This window comes from Oncorhynchus mykiss, chromosome 10, assembly GCF_057628025.1.
Source record: "Oncorhynchus mykiss isolate SJ-2025 chromosome 10, ASM5762802v1, whole genome shotgun sequence".
Taxonomy (NCBI): domain Eukaryota; kingdom Metazoa; phylum Chordata; class Actinopteri; order Salmoniformes; family Salmonidae; genus Oncorhynchus; species Oncorhynchus mykiss.
In genome coordinates, this window is record NC_143031.1 from 23,855,240 (window position 1) to 23,877,989 (window position 22,750).

At 42.2% G+C, this 22,750-nt stretch overlaps 1 protein-coding gene across 8 annotated transcripts in view; it reads left to right on the top strand.

Annotated features, from left to right (window-relative positions):
• The window catches only part of LOC110533527 (protein turtle homolog B), a 192,222-nt gene that overhangs the window by 106,161 nt on the left and 63,311 nt on the right, over positions 1–22,750 (top strand). For all 8 annotated transcript variants that reach the window (XM_090186172.1, XM_090186171.1, XM_090186177.1 and 5 more), the window contains exons 5-7: positions 3,141–3,258; positions 9,575–9,716; positions 21,350–21,495. In XM_090186172.1, the coding sequence (XP_090042298.1) occupies positions 3,141–3,258; positions 9,575–9,716; positions 21,350–21,495 (406 nt within the window). The remainder of the gene's footprint in view (positions 1–3,140; positions 3,259–9,574; positions 9,717–21,349; positions 21,496–22,750) is intronic.

A 22,750-nucleotide genomic window follows, 5' to 3' on the forward strand; every position in this document is an offset into this window, starting at 1 on the left:
CAAGTCAGTTAAGAACACATTCTTATTTTCAATGACGGCCTAGGAACGGTGGGTTAACTGCCTTGTTCAGGGGCAGAACGACATATTTTCACCTTGTCAGCTCGGGGGATCCAATCTTGCAACCTTACAGTTAACTAGTTCAACGCAATAACGACCTGCCTCTCTCTCGTTGCACTCCACAAGGAGACTGCCTGTTACGCGAATGCACTAAGCCAAGGTAAGTTGCTAGCTAGCATTAAACTTATCTTATAAAAAACAATCAGTCATAATCACTAGTTAACTACACATGGTTGATGATATTACTAGATATTATCTAGCATGTCCTGCGTTGCATATAATCTGACTGAGCATACAAGCATACAAGTATCTAAGTATCTGACTGAGCGGTGGTAGGCAGAAGCAGGCGCGTAAACATTAATTCAAACAGCACTTTTGTGCATTTTGCCAGCAGCTCTTCGCTGTGCGTCAAGCATTGCGCTGTTTATGACTTCAAGCCTATCAACTCCTGAGATGAGGCTGGTGTAACCGAAGTGAAATGGCCAGCTAATTAGCGCGCGCTAATTATCATTGTGTTGCTGGTTCGAGCCCAGGGAGGAGCGAGGAGAGGGACGGAAGCTATACTGTTACACTGGCAATACTAAAGTGCCTATAAGAACATCCAATAGTCAAAGGTTAATGAAATACAAATGGTATAGAGTGAAATAGTCCTATAATTCCTATAATAACTACAACCTAAAACTTCTTACCTGGGAATATTGAAGACTCATGTTAAAAGGAACCACCAGCTTTCATATGTTCTCATGTTCTGAAACGTTAGCTTTCTTACATAGCACATATTGCACTTTTACTTTCTTCTCCAACACTTTGTTTTTGCATTATTTAAACCAAATTGAACATGTTTCATTATTTACTTGAGGCTGAATTGATTTTATTGATGTATTATATTAAAATAAGTGTTCATTCAGTATTGTTGTAATTGTCATTATTACAAAGAAATTAATTTTAAAAATCGGCTGATTAATCGGTATCGGCTTTTTGGGTCCTCCAATAATCCGTATTGGTATCGGCGTTGAAAAATCATAATCGGTCGACCTCTAATCACATGTTACAGTAACACATGTACAGTAACACGTCTACCACATGTACAGTAACACGTCTACCACATGTACAGTAACACATGTGCCACATGTACAGTAACACGTCTACCACATGTACAGTAACATGTCTACCACATGTACAGTAACACGTCTACCACATGTACAGTAACACATGTGGGTAAACTTTTCCTATTATCTGGGTGATCTATTAATGTTATCTAGAAATGATTTCATATGGATATCAAGACCACTGTACTTGGTCTTTAATTGGTCCGTTAGATTTGAGGGGGAGAATGTGAGAATCAATGACTCTGGCTCTATTGAGTAAATGTCTTTGTAAAAACCACTGTCTGTACATAACATTTATTTTTATTTTTTTATTTCACCTTTATTTAACCAGGTAGGCTAGTTGAGAACAAGTTCTCATTTACAACTACAACATAAATAACTGTGGAATGATTTAGGAATTTGTCAAAAGTAATTAATGAATGGCTACAGTGAGATTGACAAAGTTAGCTTTCTGCTCAGGATGTGTGTTGCACCACTATGGAAGTAGTGTAGTGTGACTTGATCTCCTAAATGTTGTTTCTTGTCGGACAACAAGTCGTGTCCCATCCTGTACTCTTGGAAATGAGAGAGAGATTATTAATTTCTCACAGTGACAGCACTATGTGGCAGCCGTGGTTTATGTAGTGCTTGAGTAGTGTGTAATTTACAGTCTTTATGTTATAGGCTGTAAGTGTCAGTTCTGCTCTATTTATCCCACAAGGGGCTAGGTGAGTAGTGCTAATTGGTACATGCATGAACATACATGTATACATATAAAACGATAACACTAATAGTTACACTCATAAGAAATGATGTATTAAATGATGTAATGATACAACTGGTTAAATGCCTGGTCCAGTGGTTATTCCCAGAAAACATGACCCCATTGGCCCAATTTGAGTATTCGGTGGGCACGGGCTAGCCCACACCAGCCCAACACGGGCTAGCCCCCACCAATCCCACATCAGCCCAACACAGGCTAGCCCCCGCCAATCCCACACCAGCCCAACACAGGCTAGCCCCCGCCAATCCCACATCAGCCCAACACAGGCTAGCCCCCACCAATCCCACACCAGCCCAACACAGGCTAGCCCCCACCAATCCCACACCAATTTGCACACTAATCTACTGTCAAATCTACCATTCCAGTGTTTTAATTGCTATATTGTATTTACTTCGCCACCATGGCCTATTTATTGCCTTTACCTCGTCTCACCTCATTTGCTCACATTGTATATAGACTTATTTTTCTACTGTATTATTGACTGTATGTTTGTTTTACTCCATGTGTAACTCTGTGTTATGTGTCGAAACTGCTTTGCTTTATCTTGGCCAGGTCGCAGTTATAAATGAGAACTTGTTCTCAACTTGCCTACCTGGTTAAATAAAGGTGAAATAAACAATTCAAAAATCAGCCCAACAGGGGCTAGCCTACACCAGCCCAAAACAGGCTAGCCCACACCAAGTCCACACCAGCCCAACACAGGCTAGACCACACCAAGCCCACACCAGCCCAACACAGGCTAGACCACACCAAGCCCACACCAACCCAACACAGGCTAGACCACACCAAGCCCACACAAGCTAGACCACACCAAGCCCACACCAACCCAACACAGGCTAGACCACACCAAGCCCACACAGGCTAGACCACACCAAGCCCACACAGGCTAGGCCACACCAAGCCCACACCAACCCAACACAGGCTAGCCTACAACAGAACATGGGCTTTTGTATTTTGTAACATGGGTGTTATTTAGTGCCAACTGCAGTGCTTTATTGTTGTACAGATAGTGATCCAAAATATGGAAGGGAATGTGAGTGTCCAATGTCAGTCATAGAATCTCTTCTAGAATGTCAATCCCTATTTAAGTCAATGTTCCCTGATTAGTGGACCGGCGGCCATATTGGTGGTACCCTATGCCAGGAAGTAAAATCAGAAAGTACAGTATTCAATCAATAATTATTATTTTATGGTGTCCTCTCCCTCCCCAGGTGTCTGATGGGAGTCTGACGGTGCTGTTGGTCAGCCGCGAGGACAGAGGGGCATACACCTGCCGAGCCTACAGCATCCAGGGGGAGGTTGTCCACACCACACGCCTGCTTGTCCAAGGTAGCCTCACCACAACTCAACGTCTGTGTGTTTGTGTCTGTGTGTGGATGTAAGTAAGTGCATGTAAACCTACGTGCAGCAGTAGGCAGGTGTGTATATCAGTCGACATGTACAGTATGTGTGTCTTTGTGTTCGTTCTCTGCTGGGTATATGTGTCAGTGGACAGGTATGTGCATGTGCAGGAAGACGTGTAAGTGTGTGTGGTCTACCACTACAGGAGCTAATTGGCTGCCATATGGAGCATGTCTGAGGATCAAGGGTTTAACAAGCTGTCTGTCTGTCTTTGTCTGTCTGTCTGTCTGTCTGATGATGCATGTTTTAAAGGTGGTAGATTTTTATTGGCAAATGACTCTGGGGATAGGGATTATGGTAATTTGGTGTCCCTGTTGGAAAGCCACTGAATCTGATCGCCACCAGATCAACTAAGCAAATCTGCAGCAGGCAGCGTTTCCAGCTGTGCCCCTGCTATACACACCCATACACACACACACGCCCATACACACCCACACACCCATACACACCCACACACAGTGGGTTTGCAGATAAGAATCCTTCCCCTGTTAGAGGCTCAGGCCCTGGGCTCTGGATCAGAACTACCATATTAGGCTGCCAGCCAAAATCACCAAACTGGCTTAAGGAGGAGGATGGACTTTGTGTCACTGGCCTACACACAATAACCCGTAATGTCAAAGGGGAATTATGTTTTTAGAAATGTTTGCAAATTAATAAAAAATGTAAAGCTGAAATGTCTTGAGTCAATAAGTATTCAATGCCTTTTGTTATGGGAAGCCTAAATAAGTTCAGGAGTAAAAATGTGCTAAACAATACACATAATAAGTTGCATGGACTCACTCTGTGTGCAATAATAGTGTTTAACATGATTTTTGAATGACTACCTCATCTCTCTACCACACACGTACAATTACTAAGGTCCCTCAGTCAAGAAATGAATTTCAAACAGATTCAACCACAAAGACCAGGGAGGTTGTCACGACTTCCGCCGAGGTCGGTCCCTCTCCTTATTCGGGCAGCGTTCGGCGGTCGACGTCACCGGTCTTCTAGCCATCGCCGATCCAGTTTTCATTTTCCTTTTGTTTTGTCTTTGTTTTACACACCTGGTTTCAAATCCCCAATTACATGTTCATTATTTAACCTCTGTTTTCCCCATGGTTGTTGTGCGTGTTTATTCGTTGTGAAGTGGTCAGTACTTCTGTGAGCTGGTGTGTTTCCCAGTGGGGAATTTATTGTTGGTTTATTTCGAGTAAAGTTACGTTTTTACTCAGTTCTGTGTCCTGCGCCTGACTTTGTCCGACCCGCTACACACTGATTCTTTACAGAGGTTTTCGAATGCCTCGCAAAGAAGGCACCTATTGTTAGATGGGTAATAAAAAATAAAAACATCAGACATTGAATATCCCTTTGAGCATGGTAAGGTTATTACACTTAACAAAACTAAAAACGCAACATGCAACAATTAAGATTTTACTGAGTTACAGTTCATATAAGGAAATCAGTCAATTTAAATAAACGTATTAGACCGTAATCTATGGATTTCACATGACTGGGAATACAGATACGCATCTGTGGGTCGCAGATACATAAAAAAAAAAAGGTAGGAGCGTGGATCAGAAAACCAGTCAGTATCTGGTGTGACCACCATTTGCCTCGTGCAGTTGATCAGGCTGTTGATTGTGGCCTGCTGAATGTTGTCCCACTCCTCTACATGCTCAATGGGTGGCATGTCTGGTGAGTATGCAGGCCATGGAAGAACTGGGACATTTTCTGCTTCCAGTAATTGTGTACAGATCTTTCGACATGTGGCTGTGCATTATAAAGCTCCGCCTTATCTCAGTTCACTGGTCACGATGGCAACACCCACCCGTAGCACGCGCTCCAGCCGGTGCATCTCACTGATCATCCCTAAAGCCAACACCTCATTTGGCCGCCTTTCGTTCCAGTTCTCTGCTGCCTGTGACTGGAAAGAATTGTAAAAATCGCTGAAGTTGGAGACTTTTATCTCCCTCACCAACTTCAAACATCTGCTATCTGAGCAGCTAACCGATCGCTGCAGCTGTACATAGTCTATCGGTAAATAGCCCACCCAATTTTACCTACCTCATCCCCATACTGTTTATATTTATTTACTTTTCTGCTCTTTTGCACACCAATATCTCTACCTGTACATGACCATCTGATCATTTATCACTCCAGTGTTAATCTGCAAAATTGTAATTATTCGCCTCATGCCTTTTGCACACAATGTATATAGACTCTCTTTTTTTTTCTACTGTGTTATTGACTTGTTAATTGTTTACTCCATGTGTAACTCTGTGTTGTCTGTTCACACTGCTATGCTTTATCTTGGCCAGGTCGCAGTTGCAAATGAGAACTTGTTCTCAACTAGCCTACCTGGTTAAATAAAGGTGAAATAAATAAATAAATAAATAAATAATTATCATGCTGAAACATGAGGTGATGGAGGCGGATGAATGGCACGACAATGGGCCTCAGGATCTCCTCGCGGTATCTCTGTGCACTTAAATTGCCATTGATAAAATGCAATTGTGTTCGTTGTCCGTAGCTTATGCCTGCCCATACCATAACTCCACTGCCACCATGGGGTACTCTGTTCATAAAGTTGACATCAGCAAACCGCTCGCCCAGATGACGCCATGCACGCTGTCTGCCATTGGCCTGCTACAGTTGAAACCGGGATTCATCCGTTAAGAGCACACTTCTCCAGCATGTCAGTGGCCAAGCTGCACATTTTAGAGTGGCCTTGTATTGTCCCCAGTACAAGGTGGACCTGTAAAATGATCATGCTGTGTAATCAGCTTCTTGATATGCCCCACCTGTCTGGTTGATGGATTATCTTGGCAAAGAAATGCTCACTAACAGGGATGTAAACAAATTTGTGCACAACATTTATGAGAAAAGCTTTTTGTGCATTTAGAACATTTCTGGGAACTTTTATTTCAGCTCATGAAACATGAAACCAACACTTTACATGTTGCATTTATATTTTTGTTCATTACACTTTGGATGGTGTATCGCTACACCCAGTCACTACAAAGATGCAGGCGTCATTCCTAACTCAGTTGCCCGAGAGGAAAAAACTGCTCAGGGATTTCACTGAGGCCAATGGTGATTTTAAAACAGTTACAGAGTTTAATAGCTGTGATAGGAGAAAACGGTGGATGGATCTACAACATTGTAGTTACTCCATGACAGAGTGAAAAGAAGTATCCTGTACAGAATATTTCAAAACATGCATCCCCATAAGGCACTAAAGTAAAACTGCAAAAAATGTGGCAAAGAAATTAACTTCACCACTTGAACGCAAAGCATTATTTTGGGGGCAAATCCAACACAACACATCACTGAGTACCACTCTTCATATTTTCAAACATGGTGGCTGCATCATGTTATGGGTATGGAATAGAGGGAAAAAAGCAAGGAATTAGAGCTTAGCATAGGCAAAATCCTAGAGGGAAAACCTGGTTCAGTCTGCTTTCCAACAGACACTGGGAGACTCATTCACCTTTCAGCATGACAATAACACTGGAGTTGCTTAATTAACAAGATGACATTGTTGTTCCTGAGTGGCCTAGTTACAGTTTTGACTTAATGGTTGTCTAGGCCTCCCGAGTGGCGCAGCAGTCTAAGGCGTCACTATAGAACCGGGTTCATTCCCACGCTGTGTCACAACCGGCTGTGACCGGGAGTCCCATAGGGCGGCGCACAATGGGCCCAGTGTCGTCCGGGTAGGTTAGGGGAGGGTTTGGCCAGAGGAGCTTTACTTGGCTCATCACGCTCTAGCGACTCCTTGTGGCGGGCCGGGCACCTGCAGGCTTACTGCGGTCGTCAGTTGAACTGTGTTTCCTCCGAAATATTGGTGCGGCTGGCTTCCAGGTTAAGCGGGCGGGTGTTAAAAAGCGAGGACACATGACTTGACCTTCGCTTCTCCCGAGCCCATTGGGGAGTTGCCGCAATGAGGCAAGATCGTAATTGGATTGCAATTTGATATCACAAAATTGGTGGCCTATGTAGATTGTCCATTAAAAATCAGCTGTTGCCAGCTCCAATAGTCATTTACAACATTAACTATGTCTACACTGTATTTCTGATCAATTTTATGTTATTTTAATCGACAAAAATTGTATTTTCTTTCAAAAACAAGGAAATATCTAAGTGATCTCAAACCTTTAAACGGTAGTGTATATAAAATACACAGGGATGTAACCCAAACAAAAGAGCAAGGTTTAACCTCTAATAATTACACGGGACGAGACCTGTCATAACATTACACGGGACAAGATCCAAAATTACAAGTGCACAATACACGTAGCACGAAAGCCGAAACAACAAAGCAGAGGTACTCACGAGACCAACGGATATGGGAACAAAAACCGACAAGGACAATGGGGAACAGAGGGCACATAAACTCAGCAAAAAAACGAAATGTCCCTTTTTCAGGACCCTGTCTTTCAAAGTTAATTTGTAAATTCCAAATAACTTCACAGATCTTCATTGTAAAGGGTTTAAACATTGTTTCCCATGCTTGTTCAATGAACCATAAACAATTAATGAACATGCACCTGTGGAACGGTCGTTAAGACACTAACAGCTTATAGATGGTAGGCAATTAAGGTCACAGTTATGAAAACTTAGGACACTAAAGAGGCCTTCCTACTGACTCTGAAAAACACCAAAAGAAAGATGCACAGGGTCCCTGCTCATCTGCGTGAACGTGCCTTAGGTATGCTGCAATGGGGCATGAGGACTGCAGATGTGGCCAGGGCAATAAATTGCAATGTCCGTACTATGAGACCCCTAAGACAGCGCTACAGGGAGAGAGGATGGACAGCTGATCGTCCTCGCAGTGGCAGACCACGTGTAACAACACCTGCACAGGATCGGTACATCCGAACATCACACCTGTGGGACAGGTACAGGATGGCAACAACAATTGCCCGAGTTACACCCGGAACGCACAATCCCTCCATCAGTGCTCATTGTCGCAATAGGCTGAGAGAGGCTGGACTGAGGGCTTGTAGGCCTGTTGTAAGGCAGGTCCTCACCAGACATCACCGGCAAAAACGTTGCCTATGGGCACAAACCCAATGTCACTGGACCAGACAGGACTGGCAAAAATGAGTGAATGAGCGTTACACCAAGGCCTGTACTCTGGAGCGGGATCGATTTGGAGGTGGAGGGTCCATCATGGTCTGGGGCAGTGTGTCACAGCATCATCGGACTGAGCTTCTTGTCATTGCAGGAAATCTCAACGCTGTGCATTACAGGGAAGACATCTTCCTCCCTCATGTGGTACCCTTCCTGCAGGCTCATCCTGACATGACCCTCCAGCATGACAATGCCACCAGCCATACTGCTCGTTCTGTGTATGATTTCCTGCAAGACAGGAATGTCAGTGTCCTGCCTTGGCCAGCGAAGAGCCCGGATCTCAATCCCATTGAGCACTTCTGGGACCTGTTGGATAGGAGGGTGAGGGCTTAGGCCATTCCCCCCAGAAATTTCCAGGAACTTGCAGGTTCCTTTGTGGAAGAGTGGGGTGACATGTCACAGCAAGAACTGGCAAATCTGGTGCAGTCCATGATGAGGAGTTGCACTGCAGTACTTAATGCAGCTGGTGGCCACACCAGATACTGACTGTTACTTTTGATTTTGACCCCCCCTTTGTTCAGGGACACATTATTCCATTTATGTTCGTCACATGTCTGTGGAACTTGTTCAGTTTATGTCTCAGTTGTTGAATCTTGTTATGTTGATACAAATATTTACACATGTTAAGTTTGCTGAAAATAAATGTGATTGACAGTGAGAGGACATTTCTTTTTTTATATATATATAACATACTAATCAGGGGGAATGGGAACCAGGTGTGTGTAATGAGACGAAGACAGTCCGGGGTTGGTGGTAATGATCCAGTTCAGTGAAGCCTAGAAAGCTGGTGACGTAGACTTCCGTAGCTGGTGAATGGAATGAGCAGCAGTACCAGGGGGATCCGTGACAATTCCAGGATGTATGCAATAGGCATGCATGCCCCTTTTTTTAAATGCAGGATTAAGGGCAGAGAGAACCCTTGGTTTACTGAGGAACTTACTAAAATCGTACGGGAACGAAATGCTATGTGAGCTAAAGCAAGAGGGTCTGGTTCGGGGGATGATTGGACTGTATTTTTTTTCTCATATCTTGTCCTTTTGAATGTGTTTGAGTACATGTTAAAAAAAATATAATAATAATAAAAAAGTGAATGTAACTAATTGCCGTTGTTTTATGCTTTGTGTCCCTCCAGGGCCACCGTTCATCGTTTCCCCTCCCCAGAATCTGACGGTGAACATATCCCAGGCCGCCAAGCTGGACTGCCTGGCCGAGGCCTACCCTGGCAACCTCACCTACACCTGGTTCTGGGAGGATGACAACGTCTTCTTCAAGAAGTAAAGTTATGATCGGGTTCATTACTGTTTCATCCCCTATCCCCCACCACCCTAAACACATGCCGTACAACTGGGGACACATTAAATATGAGTTTTGTGATGCTTTGTTTGGTGTGAATTGTGTATACCAACCACCACTTACAGAACTGTTTGTTCATTGTCCTTGTGCAGTCACAGCACGCAGTAACATTTGAGAGAAAGAAGAACTCAAATAAAATTCCGTCCTGACGCACATACACAATGAATTTGGAACTCTCAACCTGATCATGTAATCTCATTTTAGACCCTTGCACAGAGAGAGTATTAGTTATTGTGTTGCCTGCATTATTGTGCACTTCTTTCTCCTCACATGGAATTAAGATGCCCTGTGATAGCATAACAGCAGTGCCTGAAATAGTGTCAAACAAGCTGCAGTAACCCACCATGGTGCAAGGGAGGTTTGCCATCAATACTTGATAATACCAAACACCGAACACTATCCATGGTAGGGATTGTAATACAAATAAAAAGGAAAATACAACTGATAAAGAAATACAATTCAAATGCACTATAACATTCAAGATAGGGAATGTAGTCAAATCATTTGTAGTTAACTTTCTATTTATAGTATTTATAAATAAATAAGATAGCATTAAAATAAAGTACAATTAATTAAAAACATCTTCAAATAAGGAACTGGAACACAAACGTACTCAAAAGCCTGAAATTAGGCAGGAATCACACGATAGAAATAAAAACACCGCAAACAGAGGACATCGAAGGCACAGTATGTGGGTATGTACATGTGGTGGAAGATGTGTGTTTGTGTGATTGAAAAAGTGTGTTGAGTGAAAAAGTGAATTTGGTTGCAAAAGCCAGAGCCCATGTGTTGTGACAGAGAGTTTTCAATTTTATGCAAATATGGGATATGCATTTTAAAATAAATTACAATATAGTTTATTTATTTATTGTCCTATCAAGATGGAACCGTCGCCAACCCTATATCCTAGACACCCACCTGAGTGACCCACACACTAAGGATCTGTTATCTTTATCTGTTTTATAGGCTTACTGCAAGTAGTGTCTATACTCAGCCAAAACAGAAAATAAACGCGGTCAGAGACCCACTAAAGCAGCGTTGCCCTCTCAAGAGTCTGAGCCTGCCTGACAGGGTTGGTCAAACAAAGCCAGAGCCCCCGGATTGGTGAGCATCAAGGGAAAGCGTGGCTACTTTGAAGAATGTCAAATATATTTTTGATTTGTTAAACACTTTTTTGGTTACTACATGATTCTATATGTGTTATTTCATAGTTGAGGTATTCACTATTATTCTACAATATAGAAAATAGTAAAAATAAAAACTTTTGACTGGTACTGTATATAGGCTAAATCAAGATAGTAATCTTCACTACTTTCTTATGTCATTCTCACTTGCCCCAAAAGTAAAAGGTTTTGATAGGGGACAGAATGCGGTCAGACCATCAATTAATTTGCATAATTATTGCTCTTTCAGAATTCAAGTGGGCGAGGATATTGGCAATGTAATCAAAGCCTATTGTAAGACTACTTGTTTTTAACCAAGACAGACCTTTTCTGGCATACAATAAAGGGATCTGCTGTACCTATGTTATGTGACACTTTTAAATGTCCTTTTAAGGGCCATGCAATGCAATACTCATCTTTAAAACAAAAGCAATATAGGTCAAAAGAGTTCATATTAACAAAGAAGTAGATGGACTAACAGTACAGATAGACAGCAACAGAAACTGTACCAGAGAGGTAGAGAATAAATTAGAGGAAAAACAAAAAGAACTGGAGGAATGTTTTGAAGAAAAACCGAGTGTAATATATTCTAAAAAATAAAGCAAACTGAATGGAAGATGGGGAAAAATGCACCAAATATTTTTTTAATCTTCAACATAGAAATGCTACCAAAAATAATGAACTGAAACTTGTTACAAACGACAGTCACCAATATTTTGAAAGAGGAAGCAAAGTACTTTAAGCATACGTTTTCGTTTCAGTCTCCTCCATTTCTATTAATAATGTAGAATTAACAGCTGTACAGAAAGACCCATGTGAAGGCCAATTTACAGAGGAGGAGCTCATTGATGCAATTAAAGCCTTTAAGTCAGGGAAAACTCGAAGGGCTGGATTGCATGCATACCAGTTGAGGGATATACATTGTTTTGATGTACTCAGAGGACCGTTATTAGCATGTTTTAACCACTCCTATAAAAATATACAGATACTCAACAAGAAGGTCAGATTTCACAGGTTTTTGACATGGACGATACATTGGAGATAATATAAGACAAGTACTGGAAACAATAGAACACTGAAATCTGTGAAACCAGGCCTAGTATTCATAACTGACTGAAAATATTTGATAAAGTACAACGGGAATTTATATATAAATAGGGAGGGGGGAGGGTAGAGAGAGGGGGAAGAGAGTATTGAATAAGATTGAAAGAGAGGAAGGTAAAGAGGTACATGCACAGTGTAACATGTACCTCTAAGCAAAGTAGGAATGAATATAGACAGTCAGATGGAAAAGAGTTGGACTGAAGCAGAGGGAGGTCGGGAAGGAGGTACATAAGAGAATGAAGATAGAGAAAATTAGTGAGTCAAAGTCAAGGAATGTGGAAGGAAGAAAGTGAGAACGGTATGTACAGTGTCACCACAATGGAGACAGAAAGACAGTAAGCAAAGAAAGATAGTGATGGAAAAAGGTAGAAGGCAATAGATAGAGGACCCCCTCACCAACACCACCTCTTCTTCACCACCCCTCCTTGTCCCCAGTGACAGGAACATCTAGTGACAGGAATATCTAGTGACACAGTGCTTGTGCCGTTCCACGCTCCACTAGCTATGATTACGGGACTTCCACCTAGCCCCCAGCAATCCCACATCCACTCATGCGTGGCCTGTACACTTTTTCAACCTCCACACTCCCAGAGAATGAAATGTTTAAGTGGAGGGAGATGGGGAGGGAGGAGAGACAAGGGAAGAGCCCTTGTTTCAATATGAGGCAGTTTGTTATTGGAGCTCAGGGAAGTTGAGACAATGGTATTAATACACAATGATATTAGAAAATGTACAGTATTTAACAAGCTATATGTCACGTTGAATAAATGATTGGAGACAGACGCAGGAATACGTAATAGGGGGTTAATATCACATGCCATGAAAGGCAAGGGGACGAAGCCCAAAACAAACACGTATACAAAAACAGAGGGATGTAACCCAAACAAAAGAGTGAGGTTAAACCTCTAATAAATACATGGGACGAGTCCCGCAATACACTACACGGGGCGAGACCCATAGTAACAAATGCACAACAATACACGGGACGAGACCCGTAATAACAAGTGTACAATACACGCAGCAAGCGAGCCGAAATAGCAAAGCACAGGTACTCACAGAGGAACGGACATGGGAACAATGGTGAACAGATGGCACATATATACAATTACTAATCAGGAGAATTGGAATCAGGTGTGCATAATGAGAAGGTTCAGCGACGCTTAGAGGCCGATGGGGTATACATCTGGAACTGGTGCACGGAATGAGCAGCAGTTGCGGGGGAATTCGTGACACTATGCCACCTGGACATTGCACCTAATAAACATTTGTATGTAAATCCACATTTCTAATCAAAGTTCATTTGCATATTTTATCGCAGGTGCAGCAAAATGCTTGTGTTTCTAGCTCAAAACCAATGCACACAAAATCCAAAACTAAAAAGAAATAAATTAATAAATATTAGAACAAGCAATGTCAGAGTCCAGAATAGATATATATATATTTATATATATATATATATATATATATATATATATATATATATATATATATATACAGTATATAACAAAAATATAAACGCAGCATGTAAAGTATTGTTTCCGTTTCATGAGCTGAAATAAAAGATCCCAGAAATCTTCCATATGCACAAAAAGCTTAATTCTCTGAAATGTTTTGCACAATTTTGTTTACATTCCTGTTAGTGAGCATTTCACCTTTGCCAAGATAATCCATCGACCTGACAGGTGTGGCATATCAAGAAGCTGATTAAACAGCATGATCCTTACACAGGTGCACCTTGTGCTGGGGACAATAGAAGTCCACTCTAAAATGTGAAGTTTTGACACACAACACAATGCCACACAATTCTCAACTTTTTAGGGGTGTGCAATTGGCATGCTGACTGCAGGAATGTCCACCAGAGCTGTTGACAGAGAATTGAATGTTAATTTCTCTACCATAAGACGCCTCCAATGTAATTTTAGAGAATCTGGCAATATGTCCAACCGTCCTCACAACCGCAGACCTCGTGTAACCACGCAAACCCAGGACCTCCACATTTGGCTTCTTCACCTGCGGGATAGTCTGAGACCAGACACCCGGACAGCTGATGAAACTGTGGGTTTGCACAACCGAAGGATTTCTTCACAAACTGTCAGAAACCGTCTCAGGGAAGCTCATCTGCGTGCTCATCGTCCTCACCAGGGTCTTGACCTGAGTGCAGTTTAGCGTCGTAACCTTCGAAGGCATCTGGCATGCTGGAAAAGTGTGCTCTTCACGGATGAATCTTGGTTTCAACTGTACTGAAAATGTCCCGCATACTCACCAGACATGTCACCCATTGAGCATGTCTGGGATGCTCTGGATCAATGTGTTCGACAGCGTGTTCCAGTTCCCGCCAATATCCATTAACTTCGCACAGCCATTGAAAAGGAGTGGAACAACATTCCACTGGCCATAATCAACAGCCTGATCAACTCTATGCGAAGGAGATGTGTCGCTCTGCATGAAGCAAATGTTCACACCAGCTATTGACTGGTTTTCTGATCCATGCCCATACCTTTACTTTTAAGGTATCTGTGACCGACAACTGTATTCACCAGTCATGTGAAATCCATAGATTTGGGCCTAATGAATTTATTTAAATTGACTAATATGAGTATGAACTCTAACTCAACCCTTATATGAACTCTAACTCAGTGAAATGTTTTAAATTGTTGCATGTTGAGTTTATATTTTTGTTCAATGTATACATACAGTACCAGTCAAAAGTTTGGACACACCTACTCATTCCAGGGTTTTTCTTTATTTTTACTATTTTCTACATTGTAGAATAATTGTGAAGACATAAAAACTATAAAATAACACATAAGAAATTCTCTCATTCTCTCAACCAGCTTCATGAGGTAGTCACCTGGAATACATTTCAATTCAAAGTTAATTTGTGGAATATCATTCCTCCATTAATGCATTTCAGCTAATCAGTTATGTTGTGACAAGGTAGGGATGGTATACAGAAGATGGCCTTATTTGGTAAAAGACCAAGTCCATATTATGCTGAGAACAGCTCAAATATGCAAAGAGGAACGACAGTCCATCATTACTCAGTCAATCCGTAAAACTTCAAGAACTTTGAAAGTTTCTTCATGTGCAGTTGCAAAAACCATCAAGCACTATGATGAAACTGGCTCTCATGAGGACCGCCACAGGAAAGGAAGACCCAGAGTCACCTCTGCTGCAGAGGATAAGTTCATTAGAGTTAACTGCATCTCAGATTGCAGCCCAAAGGCTTCACAGAGTAAAGTTTTTTCTGTTGTTTTTTTTAACCTTTATTTAGCTAGGGAAGTCAGTTAAGAACAAATTCCCGTCACAAGACCCACTGGTTGATGCTTTTTTATAAAAAACGTCTTAGGCCTCACTCCCCCCTATCTGAGATACCTACTGCAGCCCTCATCCTCCACATACAACCCCCATTGTGCCAGTCACATTCTGTTAAAAGTCCCCAAAGCACACACATCCCTGGGTAGCTCCTCTTTTCAGTTCGCTGCAGCTAGCGACAGGAACGAGCTGCAACAAACACTCAAACTGGACCATTTTATCTGTATTTCTTCATTCAAAGACTCAATCATGGACACGCTTACTGACAGTTGTACCTTCTTGCCCTTTAGTCTGTTGTCTGTGCCTAATAATGTTTGTACCGTGTTTTGTTCTGCTACCATGTTGGGCTGCTGCCATGTTGTGGTCATGTTGTGTTGCTACCATGCTGTGTTTTCATGTGTTGCTGTCATGCTATGTTGTTGTCTTAGGTCTCTCTTTATGTAGTGTTGTGGTGTCTCTTATCGTGATGTGTGTAATGTCCTATATTTTCATTAGATTTTTTATTTTTAATCCCAGCCCCCGTCCCCCCAGGAGGCCTTTTTCCTATTGGTAGGCCATCATTGTAAATAAGAATTTGTTCTTAATTGACTTGCCTAGTTAAATAAAGATAAAAAATAAATAAAACACAATTATTTTGTCATGTTCATCTACACTGATTGAAGTGGATTTAACAAGAAAGAGCAGATGTTCTTAATTTTTTGTACACTCAAATTGTAGACCTCCACATACATATATACACATATACAGTTGAAGTCAGAAGTTTAGATACACTTAGGTTAGAGTCATTAAAATATTTTTTTCAACCTCTCCACAAATTTCTTGTTAACAAACTAAAGTTTTGGCAAGTCGGTTAGGACATCTACTTTGTGCATGACACAAGTAATTTTTCCAACAATTATTTACAGACAGATTATTTCACTTATAATTCACTGTATCACAATTCCAGTGGGTCTGAAGTTTACATACACCAAGTTAACTGCGCCTTTAAACAGCTTGGAAAATTCCAGAAAATGATGTCATGGCTTTATAAGCTTCTGATAGGCTAATTTACATCATTTGAGTCAATTGGAGGTGTACCTGTGGATGTATTTCAAGGCCTACCTTCAAACTCAGTGCCTCTTTGCTTGACATCATGGAAAAATCTAAAGAAATCAGCCAAGACCTCCACAAAAAATTGTAGACCTCCACAAGTCTGGTTCATCCTTGGGAACAATTTCCAAACGCCTGAAGGTATCAGTTTCATCTGTACTAACAATAGTACGCAAGTATAAACACCACGGGACCACGCAGCCGTCATACCGCTCAGGAAGGAGACGCGTTCTGTCTCCAAGAGATGAATGTACTTTGGTGCGATAAGTGCAAATCAATCCCAGAACAACAGCAACTCACCTTGTGAAGATGCTGGAGGAAACAGGTACAAAAGTATCTATATCCACAGTTAAACAAGTCCTATATCGACATAACCTGAAAAGCCGCTCAGCAAGGAAGAAGCCACTGTTCCAAAACCGCATAAAAAAAACAGACTACGGTTTGCAACTGCAAAGATCGACAAAGATCGTACTTTTTGGATAAATGTCCTCTGTTCTGATGAAACAAAAATGTAACTGTTTGGCCATAATGACCATCGTTATGTTTGGAAGAGAAAGGGGGAGGCTTGCAATCCGAAGAACACCATCCCAAACGTGAAACACAGGGGTGGCAGCATCATGTTGTGGGGGTGCTTTGCTGCAAGAGGGACTGGTGCACTTCACAATATAGATGGCATCATGAGGGTTTTGCCATAATGACCATCGTTATGTTTGGAAGAGAAAGGGGGAGGCTTGCAATCCGAAGAACCCCATCCCAACCGTGAAACACGGGGGTGGCAGCATCATGTTGTGGGGGTGCTTTGCTGCAAGAGGTACTGGTGCACTTCACAAAATAGATGGCATCATGAGGGAGGAAAATTATGGGGATATATTGAAGCAACATCTCAAGACATCAATCAGGAAGTTAAAGCTTGGTCGAAAATGGGTCTTCCAAATGGACAATGACCCCAAGAATACTTCCAAAGTTGTGGCAAAATGGCTTAAGGACAACAAAGTCAAGGTATTGGAGTGGCCATCACAAAGCCCTGAACTCAATCCAATAGAAAATGTGTGTCAGGACTGAAAAAGTGTGTGTGAGCAAGGAGGCCTATAAACCTGACTCAGTTACACCAGCTCTGTCAAGAGGAATGGGCCAAAATTCACCCAATTTATCGTGGGAAGTTTGTGGAATGCTACCAGAAACGTTTGACCCAAGTTTAACAATTTAAAGGCAATGCTACCAAATACTATTTGAGTATATGTAAACTTCTGACCTACTGGGATTGTGTTGAAATAAATAAATGCAGAAATATATTTTCTCTACTATTATTCTGACAATTCACATTCTTAAAATAAACTAACTGACCTAAAACAGGGAATTTTTACTAGGATTAAATGTCAGGAATTGTGAAAAACTGAGTTTAAATGTATTTCCACAGATGCCCATCCTCTTCCACTATAGCAATCCTGTGACCTCCTCCCGTCCACCCAACACATTCCAAAGCCATCTGTCTTTCTACAGAGAACCATTAACCTCTGACATAAAAACCGGTCTCTTCCACTCCTTTATATACTATGCTTTTGCGTATAACAATGTTCAAAGTTTACCCCGAATCCAACACTTGTTAAACAGTTAAGTGTAGCTGGAGATGGGCCTGGTTTAAGCAGGATCCCACTATAGAGATGAAAGGAACACCACACACTTTCCCTCTTTCTCACTTTTTCAATACAGTGGATAAAAAGTGGTATGCCAGGTGTACTCTCTGCCTGAAAGAGATCAATTATGCCAACAAAGGGTATCATGCTCTGCTGGCACATTGTAGAACAGATGTCCACAGGCAGAAAGTGTAGCCCAAAGATATTGCTTTTGTTGTGTTGAACTTGACAATAACACTTGTATGTGAGTGAGGGGGAATTATTACATTTTTTACTCAGTCAACGTTATTTTTGCACACATGTAGCCTTGTGCACTTGATCGGTGGCCACTATAATAGAGCAAAAATAGAATGCCTCGTTGTTTCATTCTATTTCTACTTAAGACGTTTTTTTCCCAAGTGCAATATTTAGATGTGTGTGTGGTCACAAACATTCTATTATAAAGGCTGTCATGGCTAACTGCAATATTAGTGTATTGTTTTTTCTCAAGACTTGAGTATCATTTGCAGTAAAATATAGGCAACAAAAAACATTGGAATGCTTTCCTTACATTTTTTAGCTATGAGTTAGGTTCACATTAACCACTTTTTATTTTAGACACAGAGACTGATCATGTCTCATGTGGGGCGGCAGGGTAGCCTAGTGGTTAGAGCGTTGGACTAGTAACCGAAAGGTTACAAGTTCATATCCCTGAGCTGACAAGGTCGTTCTGCCCCTGAACAGGCAGTTAACCCGCTGTTCCTAGGCCGTCATTGAAAAAAATAATTGTTTCTTAACTGACTTGCCTAGTTAAATAAAGATACAATGTAGATCATGTTCTTTGTTTAATTAGTTAAAACCTGCATTTCCCCCTAGCAGGGATTGTTTTGCATGTTTCACTGCTTTATGGTAGAGTGGCCAGACGGAAGCCACTCCTCAGTAAAAGGCACATGACAGCCCGCTTGGATTTTGCCAAAAGGCACCTAGAGACTCTCAGAGAATGAGAAACAAGACTCTCTGATGAAAGTCTGGGCCTCAGACTAGGGTGAAGGTTTACCTTCCAACAGGACAACAACCCTAAACACACAGCCAAGATAACGCAGGAGTAGCTTCGGGACAAGTCTCTGAATGTCCTTGAGTGGCCCAGCCAGAGCCCGGACATGAACCCGATCGAACATCTCTGGAGAGACCTGAAAATAGCTGCGCAGCAACGCTACCCATTTCAACCTGACAGCGCTTGAAAGGATCTGCAAAGAAGAATGGGAGAAACTCAGAACACAGGTTTGCCAAGCTTGTAGGCTGCCCAAGGTGCTTCAACAAAGTACTGAGTAAAGGGTATGAATGCTTATGTAAATGTGATATTTCAGTTTTTTTATTTATAATAAATTTACAACAATTTCCAAAAACCTGTTTTTGCTTTATAATTATGGGGTATTTGTGTGTTGATTGATGAGGAAAAAAACAATTTAATCAATTTTAGAATAAGGCTGTAACGTAACAAAATTTGGTAAAAGTGAAGGGGTCTGAATACTTTCCGAATGCACTGTATATAATGGTTTGTATAGACAGTATGGCATTGAAAAGGTGTAGTACTTGTATAGGATGAGCCATGACTAGAATACAGTATATACATATAAAGTGAGTAAAACAGTATGTAAACATTATTAAAGTGGCCAGTGTTCACTTTAATGGTGGGTGGTAACCAGCTAGTAACAGTGATTATGGTTCAGGGCAGGGTATTGGGCAAAGGCCAGCTAGTGGTGAATGTTTAACAGTCTGATGGCCTGTAGATAGAAGCTGCTTATTACTCTCTCTGTCCCAACTTTGATTCACCTACGTGTACTATCTCCTCCTTCTAGATGGTAGTGGGGTGATCAGGCCCTTGCTCAGGTGGCTGAGGTCCTCAATGATATTCTTGGCCTTCTTGTGACACCGGGTGCTGTAGATGTCCTGGAGGACAGGTATTGTGCCCCTGCGGTTGCGGACAGTGCAATTGCCGTACCAGGCGGTGATACAGCTCGTCAGGATGCTCTCAGTGGTGCGTCTGTAGAAGTTTGTGAGGGTCTTAGGGGTCAACCAAATTTCTTCAGCCTCCTGAGGTTGAAGAGGCACTGCTGCACATTCTTCACCACACTTTCTGTGTGAAGGGACCATTTCAGGTCTTCAGGGATGTGCATGACGAGGAACTTTAAGCTTTTGACCATTTCTACTGCGGCCCTGTCAATGTGGATGTGGGCGTGCTTTTTCTGCTGTCTCCTTTAGTCCCCAATTAGCTCCTTCGTTTTGTTGACGTTGGGGGAGAGGTTATTTTCCTGGCACCACTCTGCCAGGACTATCATCTCCTCCCTGTAGGTTGTCTTGTCATTGTTTATAATCAGGCCTACCACTGTTATTTCATCAGCAAATAAGTTGGAGACGTGGGTGGCCACGCAGTCATGGGTGAACAGTGAGTACAGAGGGGCTGAGCACGCACCCCTGTGGAGCCCCAGTGTTGAGGATCAGTGTGGCGGAGATGTTGTTGCCTATCTTCACCACCTGAGGTCGGCCCATCAGGGAGTCCAGGACCCAGTTTCACAGAGCGGGGTCCAGACCCAGGGCCCCGAGGTTAGTGATGAGCTTTGAGGGCACTATGGTGTTCAAGGCTGAGCTGTACTCTATGAACAGCATTCTTACATAGGTCTTTCTCTTGTCCAGGTGGGATAGGGTTGTGTGCAGTGCAATGGCGATTGCATCATCCTTGGATCTGTTGGGGCGGGTTTGCGAATTTTAGTGGGTCTAGGTTGTCAAGTAAGGTGGACGTGATATGGTCGTTAACTAGCATCTCAGAGCACTTCAGGATGACAGAAGTGAGTGCTACGGGTCAATAGTAATTTAGTTCAGTTACCTTCACTTTCTTTGGTACAGGAACAAGTGTGGACATCTTGAAAGAATTTGGGACAACAGACCGGGATATGGAGAGATTGAATATAGCCGTAAACACTCCAGCCAGCTGCACATGCTTTGAGAATGCGGCTTATTTCAGCACCAATATTCAGCATTATTTTTCAAAGTCACACATATGTCTGTGTCATTGGGGCAAATCCTAACTTCCACTTAAGTTGAATTTGAACTTTAAGTTTCCCATTGACATTAATGCACGAATAGGTAAAAATGCGTGTTGTGGAAGTTAAGATTTGACCCATTGAGTCAATGATGTGGTTATAGACGCTACTTTGATGCTCTTCCCTCCCTATCTTCCTCCCTCCCTCTCGCGCCATCACTCCTCTGCAGTGGCCTGAGGGACAGGGTCAGTATTCTGGTGGACGGCTCGCTCATCATTGGCAGTGTGAAGCCAGAGGATGCTGGGAGATTCACCTGCAGCCCCAGCAACAGCCTGGGCCGGCCCCCATCCGCCTCGGCCCAGCTCACAGTGCAATGTGAGTGTCTCGCCCTATCCTCTACAGTCAACCCATACCCCCTACCCCTTATCATAATAATAATTTGTCCTGTTACACATGTTTTTCTTGCATATCCCTCTGAGACACCTGCAGGGAGTGGGGTCACGGCCAGGGTCACCATTGTAGAGCAGCCCTTGCTCAAGGGCACGGCAACTGATTGTTCACCTTGTCGGTTACGGTATTCGAACCAGCGACCTTTCGGTTATGGCACGCTCTAACCTCGAGGCTACCTGCCACCCTGCGCTTGTCAAGATGTGGGTTGTGTTCATCAGAGCACACAGAGCTACTGGGTGTACACTACAGCAAGATCCATCCTACTCTAACAATTCTAATTCTACTCATCAGCCGAATTTAGGACATTGATTGACTGATCCTAGATCTGTGCTTATAAGAGCAACTTGAACCTGCAGCTGTGCTATTGAGCAGTCCCACTGCAACTGTGTACATTTAGTCCTGCTGATGCTGTTCTCTACTTAATGAGTGTTATACTACCTAACCACCCTATGAATCACAAGCCAAATACCTGTTTCCATATTACTGTATAAACATTTAATGGCCGATAAAGCTTTACAGGAAATATGGCACGATATCTGGCCATGGTATGCACCAGGGATCATCAACTAGATTCAGCCGCGGGCTGATTGTTTTTCTTGAGCGGATGGTCAGGGGGCTGGAACGTAATTACAAATAATTCTAGACTGCAAATTGACCACAAGAAGTCCAAACAGAGAAAATTTGACAAGAACATAATAATTTCAAACCTAGCTTTCATTTATATATGATCACATATACAGTGCCTTGCGAAAGTATTCGGCCCCCTTGAACTTTGCGACCTTTTGCCACATTTCAGGCTTCAAACATAAAGATATAAAACTGTATTTTTTTGTGAAGAATCAACAACAAGTGGGACACAATCATGAAGTGGAACAACATTTATTGGATATTTCAAACTTTTTTAACAAATCAAAAACTGAAAAATTGGGCGTGCAAAATTATTCAGCCCCCTTAAGTTAATACTTTGTAGCGCCACCTTTTGCTGCGATTACAGCTGTAAGTCGCTTGGGGTATGTCTCTATCAGTTTTGCACATCGAGAGACTGAAATTTTTTCCCATTTGAGCATTTGTGAACAGCAGTTTTCAGTTCTTTCCACAGATTCTCGATTGGATTCAGGTCTGGACTTTGACTTGGCCATTCTAACACCTGGATATGTTTATTTTTGAACCATTCCATTGT